This window comes from Melanotaenia boesemani, chromosome 3 (assembly GCF_017639745.1).
Source record: "Melanotaenia boesemani isolate fMelBoe1 chromosome 3, fMelBoe1.pri, whole genome shotgun sequence".
Lineage (NCBI taxonomy): Eukaryota > Metazoa > Chordata > Actinopteri > Atheriniformes > Melanotaeniidae > Melanotaenia > Melanotaenia boesemani.
The window spans coordinates 26,123,993-26,145,693 of NC_055684.1; the positions used below are offsets into that span (position 1 = coordinate 26,123,993).

The 21,701-nt window shown below is 38.8% G+C and overlaps 3 protein-coding genes across 8 annotated transcripts; all 3 read left to right on the forward strand.

Moving 5' to 3' along the window:
• The first annotated feature begins 202 nt into the window (after positions 1 to 202).
• On the forward strand, positions 203 to 3,884 carry tusc2a (tumor suppressor 2, mitochondrial calcium regulator a). 4 transcript variants are annotated; one of them, XM_041980471.1, is made up of 5 exons: positions 203 to 302; positions 378 to 466; positions 981 to 1,211; positions 2,589 to 2,709; positions 2,790 to 3,884. In XM_041980471.1, exons 3-5 carry the CDS (start codon positions 1,069 to 1,071, stop codon positions 2,853 to 2,855), a joined length of 330 nt encoding a protein of 109 aa, XP_041836405.1. In that variant the 5' UTR covers positions 203 to 302; positions 378 to 466; positions 981 to 1,068; the 3' UTR covers positions 2,856 to 3,884. The 4 variants fall into 4 exon arrangements, with proteins under 4 accessions (XP_041836405.1, XP_041836404.1, XP_041836403.1 ...); XM_041980470.1 differs by having other exon boundaries at positions 207 to 546; XM_041980469.1 differs by having other exon boundaries at positions 208 to 466.
• A 3,465-nt stretch (positions 3,885 to 7,349) lies between these two features.
• On the forward strand, positions 7,350 to 13,486 carry hyal2a (hyaluronidase 2a). The gene is made up of 4 exons (XM_041981431.1): positions 7,350 to 7,862; positions 8,281 to 9,253; positions 9,772 to 9,861; positions 12,367 to 13,486. The coding sequence occupies exons 2-4, from the start codon at positions 8,324 to 8,326 to the stop codon at positions 12,757 to 12,759; spliced, it is 1,413 nt and encodes a 470-aa protein (XP_041837365.1). The 5' UTR covers positions 7,350 to 7,862; positions 8,281 to 8,323; the 3' UTR covers positions 12,760 to 13,486.
• Positions 13,487 to 14,518: 1,032 nt separating this feature from the next.
• Positions 14,519 to 17,914, forward strand: hyal1 (hyaluronidase 1). Of its 3 annotated transcripts, none has more exons than XM_041981590.1 (4): positions 14,519 to 14,597; positions 15,467 to 16,379; positions 16,456 to 16,545; positions 17,113 to 17,914. In XM_041981590.1, the coding sequence occupies exons 2-4, from the start codon at positions 15,474 to 15,476 to the stop codon at positions 17,437 to 17,439; spliced, it is 1,323 nt and encodes a 440-aa protein (XP_041837524.1). In that variant the 5' UTR covers positions 14,519 to 14,597; positions 15,467 to 15,473; the 3' UTR covers positions 17,440 to 17,914. The 3 variants fall into 3 exon arrangements, with proteins under 3 accessions (XP_041837524.1, XP_041837526.1, XP_041837523.1); XM_041981592.1 differs by having other exon boundaries at positions 14,523 to 14,597; positions 15,472 to 16,379; XM_041981589.1 differs by having other exon boundaries at positions 14,537 to 14,597; positions 15,422 to 16,379.
• Positions 17,915 to 21,701: the final 3,787 nt, after the last annotated feature.

Sequence of the window (21,701 nt, forward strand, 5' to 3'; positions counted from 1 at the left end):
TATTTAGATTAACTGAAAGTGTGTCACACAATTTATATTTATTTTCCTAATTCTATAAAAACACTATAGTAACGTCGATAAATTATATATATATATATTAATGTATGTATGTAACGGAACATGCCAATGAGGTCATGATGAGGTGTACCTGTACGTTGAGACGTTTTTCTTTTTTTTTCTACTTCTTCTTTAAGTAATAGTATGTATGAGATCAGCTGATCCTTTCATCCTTGCGCGGACCAAAACAGCTAGCGCTAGCTTAACAGCTGGTAATGCAAGTTATGAATGGACATGTCAATTTAGTAAGACACAATTAGGTAGGATATTCCAGGTTATTGTTTCTGGCTGTTTAACAATAGTGTCTCGTCTGTCAACAGTCAACGTGTCCAAGGAGCTGTCATGTAGCTATTAATGCCAACCTGCGTCAGTGACCGAAGCTAATGGGCTAACTTACCTAGATGTTCAGGTACCGTTGCCGAGTTTTTCGCCGCATACACGGTTAACGCTTGTTAAAAAATCGAGTTAATGAAATAAATGCGGTGGGCAGTAATTATAAAAGAAAAATAAGCTATTGTAATATGTTGATGTAGTGATAAATCGAAGCGTTTAAATTAAGAGTTCGCCCTTTGTGTGGCCCTCTTAGCATTTGGTTAAGCTAGCATTAAATATACTTCAGCAGGGAACACTGCACTGACGTTTCGTTTTAGCTATTATTTATTAATTTAAACCATTTGTAGTCTTGTAAGTACTTTTGAGTGTAGCATATTTACTTCAGTTTAATTTAATTAACATACGTCCTCTCCATGTTGAAATTAGCTTGTCTCCTGCATTAAATCCACTATATTATACAGCCGCTTATGCAAGAGCACTTTGATCCAACTAGTCAACAGTCACTAAACACAGTGCTTTACAGCTGACAGCAGTCAAGCAGTGATTTTAATTCTGAGCATTCTTTTCTCTGTGCGATGTTTACTTTTCAGGTTCTGCTCTTGTGAGGAATTGAATGCTTCAGGCCACCAAACAGGCTGGAAGCTTTAATTCCACATTAATTATGACTTGTCTCTGAGAATGGGTGGAAGTGGATCCAAAGCCAAAGGTGTCTGGCCTTTCGCAGGCAGTGGAGGCGAGTCAGGAAATGATGGAAACGAACAGTCTTTAGCCCGTCTGAAAGGTTCAAGAAATGCAACACCATTTGTTTTTACAAGGAGGAGGTAAATTATGCTTAATTGGAAATAGGCCATCCAAATAACTCATGACATTAGGTGATATTATATTTAGTGGTGTCTATTACTGTATTCTTTGTTTTATCTTCTAACACATTCAAAGGCTGTGGAAGAAAATGGCTCTTTAATGGACTTTATGATTATTTACACAAGATATGCAAGATACCCTGGGCTTAACAAGTAACTCATTTAAATTGTGACAAAACATGCATAGCAGAACATACTTATGAATCTGACATGACTAAAAACATGCTTTAGTTAGCACCAGTGACGTGCAGTCAGGGGAGGCCTGTCATGATAAAGAAAAAAACATACAATAAATATTAATATTTTCCACTGATCTGTGTTAAAAATGCATTTTCAGTATGGCTAACATATTTTTGACAGTTTATTAAGTAAAAATTGCCAAATTTGAGTATTTCCTAATCAAACCCAATGCAGAAACCCCAGTGGAGGCACGGGCGAGCTGTGCCTCACCTCTGACTGTGCCATCCAATACAAACTGGGTTGCATGACACGTGCCGTTTTCTGTTCCTCAGCATATCGCCAATATGAACTTTACAGAAATATTTGTTATACACCATGACTCTCTACAGTCTGTGTAATGTATTTAATGTATTTGTGAGAGAAATCTTCCTGTTTATCGTACAATAAAGTGCAGAGAAAAGTCAGCAGGTGAGGCAAACAGTACTCTGACTCACCTCAAGGGGGCACACTCACACACCAACACGGTGTGTGAGTGTGCTGAAAATGAAACGTTCAAAGCTGCTGCAGGCTGGCTTACCATCAGATATTAATGTCTATTAATGAAGAGTGTGGAGGAAAACAAGTGTTGTGAAATGTTGCAGCCTCCTAATTAGAAAACAACTTACACTTAATAAAATTAAACTAGAATAAAAGAAAATTTTAACCAAAGAATTTGTTTTATTTTTATTAGTTTTGCCTTTTTAAAAATTTTTAGCTTGTCTTTTCGTCCATGTCATTCGACATTCCTTTTCACAGCAGCCTCCATGTACCAGGCTATTATGTACATTAGATGATGTCATTTAGCGATTTCTAGTTACTTTTAGGACAGCCAGTAGCTACTTTTCTCACTGAAGAGTTAGTAACAGTGGATATGTGAGTGTAATTGAAAGAGGAATGCTTATAGGATATGAAGCATTACCAGTTGCATGCTGTTAAATGAATATTGAAAAAAGATGCTCTTTTCAGTTCTTACAATTGTAAATCAGTGCCTCACCAACCATAAACTTCACCACACGTCACTGGTTAGCACACTAAACAATATGTTTTAATATGTGTCTGATAAAAGCCACACTTCCTGAAATATAGTTTGATTTTGAAGTTCACTTACTGTTTTGGCAGTTCTTTGTACTATGACGAGGATGGCGACCTTGCCCATGAATTCTACGAGGAGATGGTGGTGACAAAAAATGGCAGGAAAAAGTCCAAGTTGAAAAGGATCCAGAAAAATCTGATTCCACAGGTGAGCTGTTAACACACTGAGGTATTGATGCTCAGTGTTTTCTCAGAACTCTCTGAATATGAAAAATGTCTATTTCTCAGGGAATTGTGAAGCTGGACCACCCCTGCATTCATGTAGATTTCCCCATCATCCTCTGTGAGGTGTGAGAAGTTACACAGGACTGATCTCAAATGATGTGCTGTCACAGGAACCTCTAAGAGCAAAGTCTCACTCCAGTCAGAGGGATTGTGGTCAAGACTAGAAATATGGTCCCGAGGACTTAAAGGGAAAACTCAAGCTGTCATGATAAATCACCATTTTGAGTGAAATGCAACACATTTGAATTTCACTGAGGTCAGTGAGTGCATTGTTCTCTAAAATCACTTAAATGACATTTACAGTAGTGGTGGTACAGTTTGTCTCCACTACCCAGCTGATATGTAAGCATTCATGTTCTACATGTTGTATTTCTCTTGTGATTTTTTTTTAAAATTTTTCCAAGGAAAAACATTTAAGTCTTTAAATGGCCCATGCCTTTAGGAAAATGTAGAGTGTTACACTGTTTCTTTGTACATGTTCATGTTTCTGTCTCATTTGGGTGAACGTGTGACTGAGAGATTGGAGGTAACAGGGTACTAAATATGGTGGATTGTGAAGTGTATTGTACATATAGTCATGCTCTGTATTGTCATGCTTGAGTGTGGTTTGTTTACTGGAGCTCAGACCTGCACTAGTGAACATTATGTACTGTAAATAATTTCAGATTTTTTTTTAGTTGGAAATACTTGAATAAATAGTTTATTGAGCTGAAAGTCGAGTCAAATTCTTTATATGTTTCTTTGCCATTAAGACCCTTCTGCTGTTTCCCCAATACCACACAATGTAATTATGCATTTTTCATTTTATTTCACTTGAACAGGTGCAGAATGAAGTGTAAAAAAATTTGATTAGATAAGGTTTGTTTTTCACTGATATGAAGGAGGTTTTGCTAATTTTACTGGATACATTAGTATGATTGACACAAAGGTATTTTTGTTGGTATTTTTAAGGGTACTTTGAAGCTAATTTCCTGTTAACGATTTTTTTTGTGTTGTCATCTTGGCAGCTACAATTGTAAAAATGAAATGTGCCACAGCTGCATCATTTTAATAGTGTTGCAGCATACCTATGTATTTTGTTAATTATCATTAAATGTGTTTGTATTAGCGCACAAATTTAAATTCAGTTCACAAAGACAAATTTGTTTTTGTCACACCCCCATCAGATGTGCAATAAAAAGGGGTAAATCAAATTGTATATAACATGTTCAGTTTAGACAGCTGAAAGCAGGAACCTGACACCTTCACTTTCCTCATTTCATTTTACTGTCTTGCTAAACTATGAGACAAGGCAGCTAAAACCAGTATTTTTTCTTGTATTTTTCTCTGTTTTATTTGATGATGCACAGACTAGGATGATCCACAAATACTTTGACCTTGAAATTGTTTATACAGATCAGGTTTATTGCCTCTAGATGGCAGCAGATAGCTATACCTTAAATATATTCTGGCATGATTGGTGGTGTGTTTATTTTGTTATCTCATTGATAATTTTTCTTCTTTTTTTTCTAGTTGTAACTCTGTGAAGTCAGACTTTCCAAAAAGCCCAAAGATAATAGAAGATGCTATCTAATGCAACCTCAGCTGTGAACAGTTGAGGTTGCTGTTGCCAGATGGCACATTATCAAGCTTTAATGTAAACATATTTCAGTTTGTGCACTATGAGTTCCCACAATGAATGGGTAGGCTAGAAGGCCTTCCTTCGCAGGCTCTCTCTAGGGTCTGTAATTGTGTGGAATGTGGCAGGGTGCGTTTTTTTTGGGCCAGAGGTCAGGCACTTTGATGTGTTTTTCCTTCACTAGTGTTTGAAGTTTTGCCAAAAGTTTGGTCTGTATTAAAAGGATGAGCTATAAAAATGTATGAGGCTTAAATGTGACAGTGTGAAGCACCATTTTGATCAGTGTTCCCTGGTGCATACAATGTGTTTAAAGAGGAAAAGTTGTCCATGTGAAAGTGTTTGAGAGACAAAATCATCCTGAGTTATCAGCAGCCTTGAAAAAGTACTCAAGCATGTTTTGAATTATAAACAGTTCAAAGGGTATATTGTTTTCTCAAGAGTCTGTGAGCTGCAATGGTTTAAAGTGAGAGAGCAGTCCTCTGAGGTCTGTTAGTCACTTGTGGATTATATTACATTTTACCATCACAAGTGATCAAACACAGCGTGTGACTGATAGAGTGCAAAAAAATATTTCTTAGAATATGACAAAATAGAATTTTGTCAAGGTCAGATCTATTCATATCAGTCCAATTCATTAGGATTGTACCCCGGATTGCCCCAAGGCACTATGATTTTTGACATGATTTATTGTGTGGTTAGGACAAAAAGTAACAGTGGCAGGGTGTGTTTCCAGTATCCCTCCCATTGTTTTCACTTCCTGACAAACTTTGACTCCTGCTGATGTAACGTTCAGGAGGTAGAGGTCAAAGGGAAGAAGAGACTAGAAGGAAAACAAGCCATGGCTTCATTCCCTTCCCCTCTTCTCTGTTCACATGGGCTGCTCGTGCTCTAGATTTTCCTTAAACACTTGCTGAGAAAAAAAAGAGCAGGAAACTGATGACATGGTGAGGTGAGTCAGCAATGCTCAGAGGATAAACTGGCTTTGACACAGGAAAACAGGATTCTTTCAGACCCCACCTCATCCTAGTTATGTGTTCAGATAAATTCCTGCCTACTTGTATCTGCAAAGGAAATTGAAATGCAACAGTACTATTCTCTTGTGGCCTACTACTGGAACATTTTATTAGAGAAGACAGAAGAACCTCTCATAATCTTTCACGTTCAGATTTCTTTCTTCAAACAATGAAGTCCTGATTTATTAATTTAGGCAAATACTGTGTCCGTGCAGACTTCTACCCTCCTCTCTTCATTTCCATATCTGCTGTAGTTGGCAAAATGACAGCATGTGGTACTTGACTACTTCAGTGAGTCATTGCCGGTGGCTGTCATCACATGCCTTCAGGCAGCAGTGACATCTGCACACCAGATGCCCTGAATGCCCTGATTGAAGTGTACTTATGAAAAAAAAACATTAAAATCCTTCACTTAAGAAACAACACAACAATGTAAAAGTCCTCGATTAAGAACAAAAGACCGGGATTTATTATTTTCCTCAATGAAAAAGTATAATATATAAGATTAGATATATCTAATATATTTATATATATGTGGTAATTTTCTTACTACTTACACCTCAGCTTCAGTGTGTTAATACTGTACTTTCTTCTTTTCTTTATTCACCTGATTTTATAAGTAAAACTTATGTTCTTGTTCTGATAAGATAATATGATGCATTCATAAAGATTTGTTTTAAAATTTAATTTAAAAAAGTGTATACAATTTGATTTACCCAGCATTATAATGCCGGCCACACTCTTCCACTACACACAGAGGACTTTTCACATGTTTAGTTTGATGATAATGTATTGTTTTAGAAAAATATTAAAGTTTTTGTGGGATAATTTTGCTGCTTTCAGTGGGAGAACTCTCTCTCTCTCTCTCTCTCTCTCTCTCTCTCTCTCTCTTTTTTTTTTACAATAACCCATGTGTTGCAAGTCTACTCCTACTTTTCGATGTATTATTTATTAGCATAAGTGTTTTTCTTGCAAAATGGACAAATGTTTTGAATTGCAAAGTGACTACAGCCATATAAATGCAGTGAATACTATTTTTAAAGAACATTATTATCCAGCAAGATTCTGCGATGAAAAGGTCCAGCAGGTTTGAGGATGATTAGTTTTTCTGACTTGAATTTCTCATTGTTCATGTAAAGGCTTTGAATCTGCAAAAGGTGCAACAATGTTGGTTATTCAATTTAATATGAGATTTAAATTGCTGCTTTTTCCTGCTGCGGCAAAGTGGGTGCACAACAGAATTTCCACTGCATAGAAATCTGAATCTTTCAAGACAGAGGATAAAGAGTAATGTGGGTCTCCCCAGGGGAGCTCTAAGTAATGAAGAAATATTATATAAGGTAAAAAATAACTCCGAAACAGTAGTTCTGAGGGGATTTTGACTGTTTTTCACAATCAACCAATAAAGGTGAGAAGAGAAGAGAAAAGAAAAGAAGAAAGAAGAAAATAAAAGATTTAATTCATCCCCACAGGAGAAATTCACGTGTTACAAGAGCAGTTAAATACCTAAAGAACAAAATATCTAAATAAAAAATTGCACAGCAAATACATAAATAAACTTTATAAGATTTCACATACCCTCAGGTAAAGGACACTATATACAAAGATTAATGTTTACATGCATACCACACACATGGCGTATGGGTATTTCTGTATAATATTAAACAATAATCATGCATCCATGAATCCAGCAAGGCTAGTTAACACATACTTCCAGGATTTAGTTGTCAAACTAACGGTTTTCCCCTAATTTATATAAAGTTCATATCATATATGAACTTCAACGTAATTTAGATGAAAGGTCATTAGAAGGCATGGACTTATTTTTGGGACGAGGCACACTGTCCTGCTGTGACCTTGTGTGGGTCTTGACATTGCTCCTTACAGTGTATCATTTTCACGGCGGTGCTGTGGGCGAACTTGCTGGATTGATCCATTCCGCGCTGAAGCGGGAAACTACAGCAATGCTATTTGGGGATTTTTTTTTAAAAGACCTCGCCAAAGAATCAAAGTAATGTTTTTTTTTTTTATCTGACACTTCAAACTGTAATAATGTGGGAGGATTAAGCAGAGGAAACACGTCGCATTGACAGAATGGACTCGCTGACAGAGTTTTTAGGATGTCCGGTGAGTTTCGTCGGTCCCTCCCCCGGTTTCCACCCTGAATGGAACATCCTGAAACTTTGGCACTAGGATTTGCAACTGACAACATTGCTGGGGGTAAAATCACTTATCCCTGCAGTGCCGACCGTGGGAAGTCGGGGAACCGAGCTTTTACGAAACGAAATAGTTAAAATGCTTTTGTAAGTTTTATTCAGTCGTCATTTTTTCTAACAATGAAGCATTATTTGTTTTGAGGGAGCACTAAAACGCGGCTAAAGTTGCTGGCTTTTTTTTTGTTTTGTTTGGTTTTTTTGGGAATGCTTTCCCTGTCTGCCAATAAAGGTAAGTTAATCCGTCTATATGGAAACTGAAGTGACCCAACTTTGTCTTTACTTGTATATTTGCTCATTTATTAATTAAACTCAGTCCCAAATTGTAATAATTTTTAAAGTAAATGCGTTAAACATAGCAGAACTAGTTTAATGTTTATTGCCCAGCTGTGAACACAATATAAATCAATGGGAGGATGCTTTTCATAATGGTTATTTTTTTCTTTTTAGTATAGTTAAATAGCTGCATGAAGTAGTTTACTTTGACAATGCACTAAGATTTTAGATAATTTCTTAAAAGAAAAAAAGAAGAAGAAGAAAAAAAAAAAATTAAACAGTAAGCCTGGGTGTCATCTTATGAATGCAGAGCATGGACTGTGAATTTCCACTTTACAGAGAAACTCAATTTTAATCTCCTTTCTTACCTGTAGGGCAGAGAGTGGCAGTCTTTTCTGTCAATCCACATCTGAAGAAATGCTGTACTGGACCCTCTCTGATTGGAGAGTACTACTGCTGATTGTTCTGCTTTGGGATAACCTCTGCGCTTTAGGGGTGAAACCCACAAGATGGCCACTGTATTCCCGAAAGCCACTTCTCCTGGCTTGGAACATTCCGACACAGGAATGTGGTCCAAGACATGGTGTTTCTTTTCAGCTGGACCAGTTTGAGATTGTGGCCTCACCAAATGAAGGCTTTGTCAGACAGAATCTGACCATGTTCTACAAGGACCGCTTGGGTTTGTACCCCTACATTGAGCCGGATGAAACATTGGTGAATCGGGGGCTGCCACAGGTAGCTAGTCTTACAGAGCATCTAGAAAAAATGCTGGAAGGTGTTGAGAAGTATATACGTGAGCGAGAAGCCATAGGTTTAGCAGTTATTGACTGGGAGGAGTGGCGCCCCCTCTGGATACGTAACTGGGGTACCAAAGATATATACCGCAAGTATTCTCGGGAGTTGGTACGTCAGAAGAACCCAATCTGGCCTCAGGAACAGGTGGCTAAAGTGGCCCAGCAGGAGTTTGAGATGTCTGCCAAGAAGTTTATGCTGGAGACACTGAGACATGCCAAACACCTGAGGCCCAACCAGTTGTGGGGGTTCTACCTGTTCCCCGACTGTTACAACCATGACTACACTCGCTCTCTGGATAGCTACACAGGTCGCTGTCCTGATGTGGAGGTGGTGCGCAACAATCAGCTGGAGTGGCTGTGGACCGAGAGCACTGCCCTCTTCCCCTCCATCTACATGGGCACCAAGCTGCGTTCTTCACCATTTGGACGGCAGTTTGTACGATACCGGGTGGAGGAGGGGATGCGTTTGGCTTCTTCCGGTGATGGCTTGGCACGTCCTGTCTTTGTGTACACCCAGCCCACCTACACCAACTCCCTAATACAGCTGACTGAGGTGACGCTCTGCCTTTAGAAACACTGGCACAAATACCGCATTTGGTCCTCTTCTTGAAACAGTTTTTCTGCTTTGTTTTCTCCACTGTGGTGAAGGATAAACTGACAAATATGCTTTTGTTTATCACCACATGCATTACTAATTTTTTCCTAAACAAACAGTTCTCAATCACTGTGTGGCTCACACTCATTCGTCCCTATCAGTGCATGCTGCTTGGTTATAGCTTTGTACTTTTCCTTATCGGTAGTCACAGTCTTTTCCTGTTCTGGTAGCACTCAGGCTCTAATACATTTCATTTGCGTGGAGTTAGCAGGATGGGAGTAGGTCAAGTTGAAAATATGACTAATCACCCTAAAGACTGTTTACATAAGGGAGAATTAACAAATAAGAGCTGGTGTTGCACTTCAAATACAGTAGCCGATGATCTACCAACAGTTTAACCCTATTTTACAGTGTAGCAGAGGAGTATTTTCTTTGTCTTTGAACTGTGAATGTAACAGCTGAAATGTCTTTTACAGACTGATCTTGTGTCCAGCATTGGGGAGAGCGTGGCTTTAGGAGCAGCTGGAATTATCCTGTGGGGAGATGCGGCATATGCAACTAACAGAGTAAGCACCCACAATCTAATTATGGAAACAAACTCATCAATCACTCAGACATATCTTACAAGTGTGCTTTTTAAAAAAACCCAAAAACGTTATCATCTTGAGTTTTAACCTCCTGTCTTTGTCTAACATGTGAAATCATTTGACACTCAGGGTTCCAGTTTAGTTATTGATTTATTTTAAGTCACATGTTCTTAAAACGCACAGAAGATATTTGTCTGAAAGACCCTTTAAGTCCCATCAAAGCTGATTGGTACTTTGATATTTTTTCTGGCAGTAGAAGACAGAATAAAGAAAATATAAAGACTTTAGCATAAGTAATCGCTTTCAATGTGTAGTAGTTTGGCTTTGCAGAACTGTCCAGTTCTCTGCTAGATTAAAGGACATATTTACCCAGCATATTCTTATTTTTCTGTGTTCAGGACTCTTCTGCTGCATCCTTTGGGCACTGGATGGGTAGATGTAGGGATCAGTTTAAATCGCTGTGTTCACATCTGAGCTCATTTAGCAGGACGGGTGGGGGGGGGTAGTTTATGTAAAATCCAGAGATGCAACACCACCCTGTAGGGTTGTGCTGGAGGCGTGCCGAGGTATGAATGTGTTTGCTTGTTCTTTAAAATGCAACCACTGTGAATCAACTGGTAAATAAGCTTTATTTCTCAGATTTACTACTTTGTTTTTTTCCGATTGGTGCAACCGGTCATTTGCTTTCCCCACCTCCCTCTGGCTTGCTGAGCAGCTGTTTGAATACTATTTTTAAACGTTATCTAGCATCTTGAAATTGGCTTTGAAAGTTCATTTCTTGTTTTGAAGAACCAATTTTTACAGAAGAAATTGAAAAAACAGTGGAGAACAGTAAAAATTCTTCCCACCCCGAGGAGCATCTCTTTATGCAACACTCAGTAAGTGTTTTGCAGCTACAATTGATCAATGTCATTTTTTTAGAAAGAGATGATCTGTACCAATAACATGCATAATATTTGGTAATTAGCTATAACATGATCACCTGCCTAATACTGAGTCTCCTTGTGCCTCTGGAGCTCTGACCAGTCATGGTGTGGACAAAGAACATCCAGGATGTCCTGGAGTGTCTGTTACTGGCACATAAGCAATATATTCTTTAGGTATTGTGGGTTGTGGGGTGGGGTCTTTGTGGATTGGGTTTGCTTCCCACAGGAAAGGCTGCCACTTTAGGGGAGTGTTGTTGCCATGCTGTGGGTGTTACTAGTTTGCAAAAATGTTTACGTAGGTGGCAAGTGTTGAAGTAACATCCATGTGAATGCCAGGGTGTAGGCTTTCCCAGCAGGATACGGCATAGTGACAATACATTATGGCTGATAAAGGGTACAATGCAATGCAATATTGGTGCCACAGCATGCAAACATCTTTGAAACACACCTGTAAAAACATATTTCTTGATGTTAAAGCTTTGTGTGTGTTGCCTGGATACATATTAGTACTACTACTACTACTACTACTGTGGTTAACTAATGTACACTGACTTCCACATTCAACTATAACACAAGTTGGATGTGGTTAAAATGCTCAACCTTAACTTAAAACATCCAGTCAAAACTGATAATTTGGGTGTTTGATGTTCGTGCCCTTAGATCAGGATCCTGCAGTTTTCCTTTTCTTTGTGTCGCCTGTCTGCAGTAGTCTTTGTGTACTTAAAGGCTCAATTATTGGTTCAGCAGCTGGTAAAAACTGTAGTTCAGGGTTCACAGTGTGAGCAGTAAATTGTTTTCCTCTCGCTGTCTGTAAACATGTCCCTTTTGATGGATGTTATTTCTTTGAAAATATGTCTTGTGATTTTTTTTTTCTCTAGAAAACAGTGGACGGGTGCCAATGCCATTCTTAATGTCTAAATCAGGCTTAAATAGAAGCTTGAAAGATAATAAATGAAAGGCCATTTGGGAGCTGTAAGACCCACCTTTTCTAAAGGAGCTGAGAAAAAAGAGACAGAACTTAAAAACCTCCGGTCACTAATGTACAGGATGCTTATTGTGTCCAGTCTAAGTTTTAGATCAACACATAATATGGTGGACAACTATGGGTTCAAGGCGAATAAACACCCCTTCTCTGCCTTTTAACTTTTCTGTTTTTAATTACGTGTCATTCTCCCCTAAGCTCGGTGAGGGGTAAAAAAAAAACCTGACAAGCAAAATGTTCGACACACCAATGTGATCAAAAAGAAAAGTTGGTCATACGCCACACATTTTTCCAGGGCCCTGTTAAGGCTTAATATTTCACAGAAAACACATGATTTTATTTTTCCCTAACTACATTAGATGACTTGAACTGTAAAATGCCCCAATTGAAAACATTACATTGTAGAAAGATAGTGGTAGACTTTGGTGCTCTTTGGTATCAGTGTAAAATATTTTTTTAAGAGTTTGAATATCTTTATTTCATTAACATGAACTTACTGGACAAAGAGTGACAGTTTATATGATAAACTCCCTCAGATTGAGTGTATTTCTTTTTGTTTTTTTTTTCCTCCCCTAGACTACCTGCTCTGACCTGGATGTGTATCTTCGCGGCACCTTGGGTCAATACCTCCTCAACGTCTCCACAGCAGCAGAGCTATGCAGCCAAACCTTGTGCAGTTCTCACGGCCGCTGTCTTAGAAAAATTGCAGACAGTGATGTTTACTTGCATCTGAACCCGCTCACACACAGCATCACCAGGCAAAGTGGCAAGCTGACAGTCACCGGTGAACTCGGAGAAGCAGACAAGTCGGGTTTTAACATGCATTTTCAGTGCCAGTGCTACAGCGGGTTTCAGGGGGAGGGCTGCGCACAGTTAGACCCTCTACACCAAAAAGGCAGGGGCAATCAAGCCTGGGCGTCAGCACTGCAGTGTGTGATCTCACTGATTCTCTTTGTGCTCCTCTGTTAATATACAACACATACTGTAGACACAGCTGCAAATAAGAGAGGACACGTTTGTTTAGTTTTTTTTCTTTTCTGTAAAATATGGATGACTGAAAGTGAAATTTTATAAGAAACACTGTGGAAATTGAAAACTGCTATCTGTGTTTTAACTTCCAATAATTTAGAAACAATGGAGGGCTTGCTGGAGATGACCCTGTTTACATTTTGCTCTCGTTTCCTCCTCAGCCTGTCACTGTCTCCCAAAGTGTCAAATTCCACGTTTCGCATAGACACAATGCTTTTGTAGTAAATGTGATGAACAAATTGATAAATTAATATTAATGCTGTAGTTAAAGTGAAAACAATGCACTTAAATCAGCTAATAGCACAAGATAGTTGAAGGGCCTGATATATAAAGATTTTTTCCCCCAACATGACCTCTGTGTTTTAATGGCAGTTGCCCTATTATTATTATTTATTTGAATGTACTTTTAGGTGTTTTGTATGATATCTTGCTACTTTCTCTTTCCAAGTCATGACTACTAGTTTTCTATTAAAACACTACAGTTTCTCCAGTTTTGTCAAAGACAACAGTCTTGTGCTTTAGCAGCTGTTTTGACTGAAGAAGCATAATTAAAAAGCTAATTGTGGACGTTTCGAGTGTGGAGCAAGTTTACAGGCTCTCATATACATTGATTTTTTTCTGAATTTTTTTTTTGCTACAGCAAATAAACATTTCTTTATTGACCCTTTGTCGTGTCATGTGAGATTTTTACAGCATCTTGTAAGTGTCACAGGAAGCATTCATGTTAAAATGTAGTTTTGGTAAAATTACAGGTATGATTTTTGTGTTCTTAGCCGGTGAAAGTTAAGTTTTGGGGGGAAGCTTCAGTAGCTCACCCTTGGCCAGGGGAATCAAAGCCTGCTGTTTTCAGGGAGGGACACTGGCTGCAGCCTCATACCCCTTCCCCATGTAATTGTAGGGTGTTGGTAGCCAAGAGTTATTTTTTACTGCATTTAAGAGTTAAGCAATGCTTATGCTCAAATTTGGACATGGAAGAGTTCATTATGGCTTTGCTTGATAGTCACTTAGACGGAAACTTTGTAGTCTCTCCAAAACTCCTCAATAAACTGTTTATTTTTAGTCGTGTTTATAATGAAACAAACAAAATTTCATAGAGAAGTCACAATGATTGGATAAGTTTGAACTTGCCTGTGACTTTAAATCTGCTGCACTAAATTTGCATGTGTCATTGGTTGGTTAGATTCCTCTGAGCGAGTCAGATCGGTTCTGTTTTTTGTTACTTCCTCTATTCCCACACTTTTCACTGGGTCCGCTCCTTTACCGTCAGCCGGACGATGACGGCGAGGGAGGAGTTTGCCTTGCCGGTGGAAAGAGGCATTTATCATATTTATCATATAAATAATAAAAAGGTAATAATAAAGCCATAATAATCAAGCTTAACAAATAGGGGCAATTAGTTTGGTTGTAGCATAATTTTCGCTGCCTAGAATAGCTGAAAATAATCATAAAATCAGCAGAAGTTGTTTTAGGACTCATATTAAAACAAGCTATCTACTGCACTTTTAAAAATGCCACACCAACATTATCCGCAAACTGAGTCGGATTTGTTTGTTCCACCATGTGGTTAAAAGAACTGTTCTCGCCGAACAAGACGTCGGGTCTGGGCGAGTCATCCAGCTGACACCCTGGTTTAAATTGGGTGGGCGGAGAAACCCCGCCCATCCGGCTTGCCGTCGGGTCGCCCGGGCGATAAATGGTGCGGACCCAGTCAGATCATGAGACTTCTGGTTCCCTAACAAAACCAAAAACAAAAGTCCCCTCTTCAGTTAAAAGAGCAGGTAAGTCTATGTTTGTGTGAATCATTTCACTTTATTTTAAACTATGTTAACACTTTATTTAACACTATATTGTTTATGGCAGATTGTTTAATCAGTGGAGCTCCACACATCTGGAAATCACACCATAAGAGTTAAGAAAGCAACGTAAAGAGCCAAAGATTTAAATGGTGCTTAATGAAGATAATGAAAACTCCTAAATGTGTTTTTCAGTCTGGTTTTGAATCTTGACTCAAAACTAAAGGGGGGGGGGGGGGCTATATTAGCCATATTATATCTTTTCAGACTTCGTGAAAAAAGATGTCATATTACGAAAATAACGTTGTAATTTTAAGAGAAAAAAATGTACATTTAAGAAGAAATAACAATAATTTTAGGGGAATAAAGTCGTAATATTTTAAGCAGTTGTTTTAGAAGAGGAACGTTGTTAAAATGAGGGTCGTGGAGCATTTTGTGTTGTACTTCAGCAAAGGTTTCACAAACCAGAAGATACTTAATCTTCTAGCACATCAACACCACATTTTCATTAGTATCAGGACTTTTAAAAGAATCTGCAGGAAAATGAATCTATTCCGCAGAAAGACAGGCGGCATTAGAAAATCTGCTTTTGTGGAGGGGAAATGGCTGAAACTGGTACAATTACGACATATTTTCGCAAAATGACTTTCACCCGTAATATTTAATTTCCCCTTTCTTTCTTAAAATTACGACCTTTTTTCCCTCGTAAAATGACTACTTTATTATTATAATATTACGACTTTATTCTCGAAGTCTGTAAAATATTTTTCTTTATGTGGCTCTAATACAGAGTTTTTCAATGTCCAAAGATGTCCCAACACATCTGAGTTCATTGACACCGTCTTCTTCGTCAGAGCAGGAATGTGGTCCTTTCTCGCTGAGGAACTGCTGCTCTTCAGTCTGATCAGCCTCATTTCTGGGCTGCAGGTTTCATCACCTTTCTCACAAATGCCTTTTGTCTCTGTCTGGAATGCCCCAACGGCCAGCTGCCTCTCTCAGTATGGCGTGGATATTGACCTTGGAATGTTCAGCATTGTCGAGAACCAGAACGAAACTTTCATGGGTGAAAACATCACCATTTTTTATTCTGAGAAACTTGGTCGTTATCCGAGGTATTCCATCCAGGGGGAGGCCATTAACGGCGGAGTTCCACAGAACAGCAGCCTTCATGAACACCTCGAAACTGCTTGTGAAGACATCAACCACTATATCCCTAACAGTAATTTCCAGGGCCTGGCTGTGGTTGATTGGGAGAGTTGGAGACCCGTATGGGAGAGGAACTGGGACAGTAAGCAAGTGTACTGGGAGGGTTCAAGAGCACTGGTGAAGTCCAAGCATCGAGACTGGCGCCCTGCCCAGGTAGAAGCTGAAGCACGGGTGAAGTTTGAGGAAGCTGCGAAGGAATTCATGGAGGAAACTGTGAAACTGGGGCAAAAGATGAGGCCAAATGGTTTGTGGGGTTATTACGGTTTTCCCAGCTGCTACAACTTCTACAATAACAAAAGCATAAACTACACAGGCGAGTGTCAAGCTATCGAGCTGATATGGAACAATGAACTCTTCTGGCTGTGGAACGCCTCCTCTGCTCTGTATCCTGACATCTACCTCAGCCTGGAGCTGCGAGACCTCGGCAGAGAAGTGCTCCTCTATACTCACCACCGCATCCTGGAGGCTGTGAGGGCTGCGTCTCAGGTGACTCCATCAGAACTTCCCGTGTTTCCCTACGCTCGCATTGTCTACACCTACACGCTGGATTTCCTCTCAAAGGCAAGTAAATTCTTTTAACATGAAACATTTGGAGATGTCCTGATCTGGTGTGAATATTTATCTCATCATCCTACAGGAACACCTGGTCTACACTGTTGGAGAAAGTGCTGCCTTGGGATCTGCAGGCGTTGTGCTTTGGGGTGACAACACCTATGCCAAATCTCGGGTACAACGATGAAATACTGATCTGACTTTAAAATGCTGTCACAGAAAATGTGTTTTAGAAAGTATTTGAGTAAAAGTTTGGAAAGATTTGTACTGGAAGCTGCTGTTTATCTGCACCTGATGTGTGTACTTTGGTTCCTAAAACTAGAAATTATAACAAACTTGATTCCCACAGGTAGATGTTATTGTGCAAGCAAGTTTCCAAGGTTTAGCTAGAAAATAACAACAAAAACAACAGACAACAAAAAAGGCAATAGTTCTTTCCTCAGCTGTGTGTTGTTGTTTTAGCCAGCATTACTCAAGGAGAATTTGTTTATTTTCAGCTGCTGATTAAGTATTTATGGTAGACGTGCTAAGCAACTATGTGGCTCATAGTTCTGTATTTTTCTACTTTTAAGAGAATAGCAGAGCAATGATCACATTTATCCACAAACAGCTGCTCAAGAAAAGATATATGACGATCTGTTTACTCAAACCACTGAAATCACATTGCCTGTTACCTGCTGGGTATCAGCTCATGTAACATGATGTTTATTACTGTTGATCTTTTTTTTTTTTTTTCCTCCAGGCTAATTGTGAGGCTGTCAAATCCTACATCGATGACACTCTGGGTCCCTACCTGGTCAATGTGACATCAGCTGCTGTACTCTGCAGTCAGACCTTGTGTTCCTCTCAGGGACGGTGCCAGAGGAAGAACCTCCAATCCAGTTCCTACCTCCACCTTGACCCTGCTGCATGGAAGGTGGTGACTGAGGAGAAATCAGGAGGAGGGAGGAATTACAAGGTCGTAGGACAGATGGGAGCACACCACGTGCAGTTAATCAAGTCAGAGTTTCAGTGCAGGTGCTACCCAGGGTGGACTGGTGAGAACTGCTCCAAGCCAACTCAGAAATGAGATTTTTTCCTTTTTTTCAGTGGTGGTGGTCACTGGCTTTCCAGTAAGATGAGAAGATGTCTGGGTGTGGTCTGCTGTGGATGGAAATTTCCAAATATTTTGCAAATGTGATTTTTTATGCATATAATTTCTTGATTTAAGCAATGATGTTGCAATTTAAAAGAAATCATGAGTTTCCCATGTTTGTCATTTAGTTTCTAACTGTCAGTAAACAAAGACTGAAGAAAATCATGACAATGAATGTAGCGTTGAAAGATGGAAAATGTGTCAAATCATGCTGTGTTCAAAGGCAAATGGGAATTCAGATGTTTCTGATTTCTGACTTGGAAAGATCACGGAAGCACATTTGTTCTTTATAAAAAAAAGAAAGAAAAAGCAGCAAAGCAGACATGAGCCATGTTTTCCTCATTTTGTATGTAGAACATGCAGAGCTGCAAATCATGTATTTTGGAGATGCATCAAATTCAGAATTAGCTTAAAGCTCTCAAAACATCTTGAAACCACTGCAGAAGGAGGTACTAATATCAGGTGTGCTTAAGGGGAAATCCTTTCTGTTTTCACTTTTGATCCAAGTTCAACTCATGAAGGAATTGGTAGAAATGTGATATGGAAACACTCAAAACCCCAACTTGGGACTTTTAGTCATGTAAAAGATCTTGAGTCCAGCAGCTGAACAATAACGACGCATATTTTAGCCTTAATTAGGAGTGAAGTTGCGATTGTGGTGCTAATTTACTAACTCAGCATTTATCTTTAATAATGAATAAAACAGTAGCACCACATACAGATACAGAATGAGCTGTAACTAAGGAAGGAAGCTGGGACGAGAGTGAGTGATGATTTCAATATAATATCTTTACCTGCTAATGGAGGGATTTTTGGAGAAAACCACTGGGCTACAAATAATTGTTCAAAGCAGAATGTAATTTTAATGTCAAACATTTATTTTTTTTTATATTTCCATTATCACATTTATTAAGTTTAGGGTTTCCTTGTTAAATTTTTGTGTGTACATATGACCAGGAGGTGGTGGTGTGGGACAGCAAACTAGAAGACCTGAATCAAGGTCACAGTACTAGGTACTCTTTATAGCAACAGACATAAATGTAAAGTATATATAAATATACTTAATTGCAAATTTTCAACAGCAACAATTTCATTGAGAGCAGTTACAAATCTCTGCGGATATAGAAATGACGCTTTATGCCAGATAATGACAAGTTTAGAACCCACCTATGCAGCTGCTGTGTGTCCTTAATGAATTAAAGTCACATTTGCACAGAATCAAAGAATGCATAAGATGACCTTGATTGATTTAGAAGTGAAATGTACAATATTGTCTTATCTGACAACCACTACTGCTCCAAACTGGTGTCGCTGATAGTAATTTCCCTGTTCTGTCCCCTGAGGCTGAGCAAACTGCAAGCGGCGACTCCCAAAAGACCCCCACTGTTTCTTGCTTCCTCTTTTATTAAAACTAGCTGAATTGTGAGGAATAAGGACGAGATGCATGCTTTTTTTCCAAAGCAGTGGTGACACATCTGCAGCTTGAGCTTTTTTTTTTTTAATAATTTTTGTTATTGCATTTCCTGAACAAGACAAATTGCTCTACTTGTTCTCAGAGCCCAGAGACAAATGTTTACCTGTGGCTGCTTGATAAAGGCAGGAAAATACACAAAATTGTTCTCACTCTGATGGACACTGTTTTGTCAGTCAGCTTATCATTATTGCAATTTACTTCATTTTGGCGACTTTAAACTGCTCCTACTGTCCAAATACAGAGAAGATTATAGCTTAAATAATGCTATGTTGTTTTTGCTTGTTTTATTCAAGTTTGTTTGTTATTCTGTGTAAAAAAATAAAACATTCCAAATACACCGTCATAGCCAAAGTTAAATCAAGACAATAACATTTCAGCTAGATTTTTTAATATTATCATGAACCTGAAAATTACTTCTGCACATTCACAGAGGCCATTTTGATCTGTTGATCTTCTCAGAGTGGTCATCTCCTTTTCATTCAGCCTCTGCCAGGTCCAGCAAGCCCTTTATTTCTGTATCCCTTCATCTCTGCATTTCTTCATTTTGGCGTCTCGCTCTGTCACTCCCCCTCCATGGTCACGTCTCTCCCTTTTCTCGGCTTCTCGGGCTAGAGATCGTCTCGCTCACTCTGGGTTTAATAACTGTTTTGTCACGCTCCGTCTCTGTGCCCTTCAGAAGAGTCAACTCTGATCAGGTTTCTTAAAGATCTGGTACATACTTCTTTACATGATTAATGGTTTCATAAGTTACCAAAGCCACAGTGTCAGGCGTTGATTATGCTGTTAAATGTAGAATTTTTGTCTCGAGAGTGTGACAGTGGTCTGAGTGCATGTCAGCAAACACATAGACTTCAGTTATAGTTACACTACAATGTTTTACACATGCTGACATGCTTTACGCTTTTCTTATTTACCAAAAAAGCCAATTTCTCTCCACAAATTTTTCCACATTTGATCATAATTTTTTTTCTTTTGAAGTAAAATTGTACATAAGTAGTTACTTTTATCTTCAAACAGCCTCACCTCAAATTCATCATCCATTTTGATTTTCTATTACATGTGTGTAGCTTAGTGACTGAACAGATGAATGTGTGCCCACCCTTTGATGACAAATATACTAAACTCAGAATGTGGAGAGCTCTGGTGTACTCGGGTGTAAGTATAACATTGCTGTAGAGCCACAGAGTTTACAAGAGGACACCTTTTTATAACTTATAACAAGTTTGACTATCTACAAATAACAGATATTATCAAAATAGTTGTGATGAGATGTCAGTACTTCATTTTTGTATCTTATTTCCAAGAGCCGCCAGAGATACATGCATCGGATTTGTAAAAAAAAAAAAAAGTAAATTGTACAGTGTTTTTTTTAATGTACTAGTTGTCACTACTCAATATGGTACCAACTAGCCTTAAATTTTTTTCAAGTATTTTGGTCTTTAAACTGGCCTAAAACCATTCCTTGTTCCTACCCATGCTGTTCTTGTGTCAGCTAGATCTGTACGATCAGAGCAACATCAGAACTGGCATCAGATAAACTCTTCATGTATAATCAAGATTTCTGGGTAGCATACTCCAATGTCATGGCTGTGACTACAGTGTCCTTTGTGGTAAATTTCTTCACTGAACACCAACACTGTTGGATAGGATATCATTAGTCTGCTTCTCTACTCAGAGTAGCTTGTGCCACTCCCAGGACAGTCCCACTGCAAACAAGGGCTGATAGGAGCCAACATGATCTATATAGCAAATTAAATATCTTAGTGTAAAAACTTTTTAAATGAATTACATGGCTCTACAAAAACAGCTAAATGTGAGCAAATAGTTTGTAAAATTGATGCAAATTGTTGTTTGAATTGGGAGCTTTATTATGATCTCCCTTTAAGTAAATGAAATCAAAGTAGTTGCAAAGTCTGTGTTTTAGCATCCTTTTTTCTTGGCGAGGGCACCCTTACATTTCTCTACTAACGAGCTGAAGCAAAGAAAAAGACACTCATGATGATGTTTGTGACTGTACATCGTCTTGTGTTCTATATTCATGTATGTGAGTGTTATTACTGGTGAGGATTTGCTTTCTCATCTGTATCCCTCCTGATGAGAGGTGACCTGACAGACTGTCACATGTGGCTTATCGTGCGATGGGCAGCACTGTGCTCAACCCCAGCCCCCGTCCTGCAAAACCCCATCAGAGTTCAAAAAGAGTCATTTAAGAGCAACAGGAAACTCACATTCAAAGACTTTCTATACAAAGGGGGCTCCTGCCAAAGTCACACAATAACTGTGCATTCCCAGGAGCCACCCAGGTGGAAAATTGCACTGCCCAATCAGTCACTAAAACGAACGTGTTTCCCCTGGCAGAAGCCAATCAAACCTCACAATGTGTATTGTCCTCAAAACAACAACCAGTCTGTTTCCCTCAATGCCTGTAGCTGTTATAGTGATCCCCATAATTTGTAGTTATTGTACAGTTTTCACAGTTGGCATTGGGCACTGATGAAGGGCGCTGATAACTTAGATGAATAAGCATTTTTTTTCAACCCTGATATTCTTTCAGTTAATTATTTCAAATGACTCCCCCCCCCGCACTCACACAAGCATAATATATTTAAGCATTTTCATAATTATTTTATAGTATTTGATCTTGAGTCATTTGAATAAACATTTTTCCCATATTAGTCTGGGTAATGAAGTGGATCTCAGAAGAAAAAAGCTTTTGTTATGA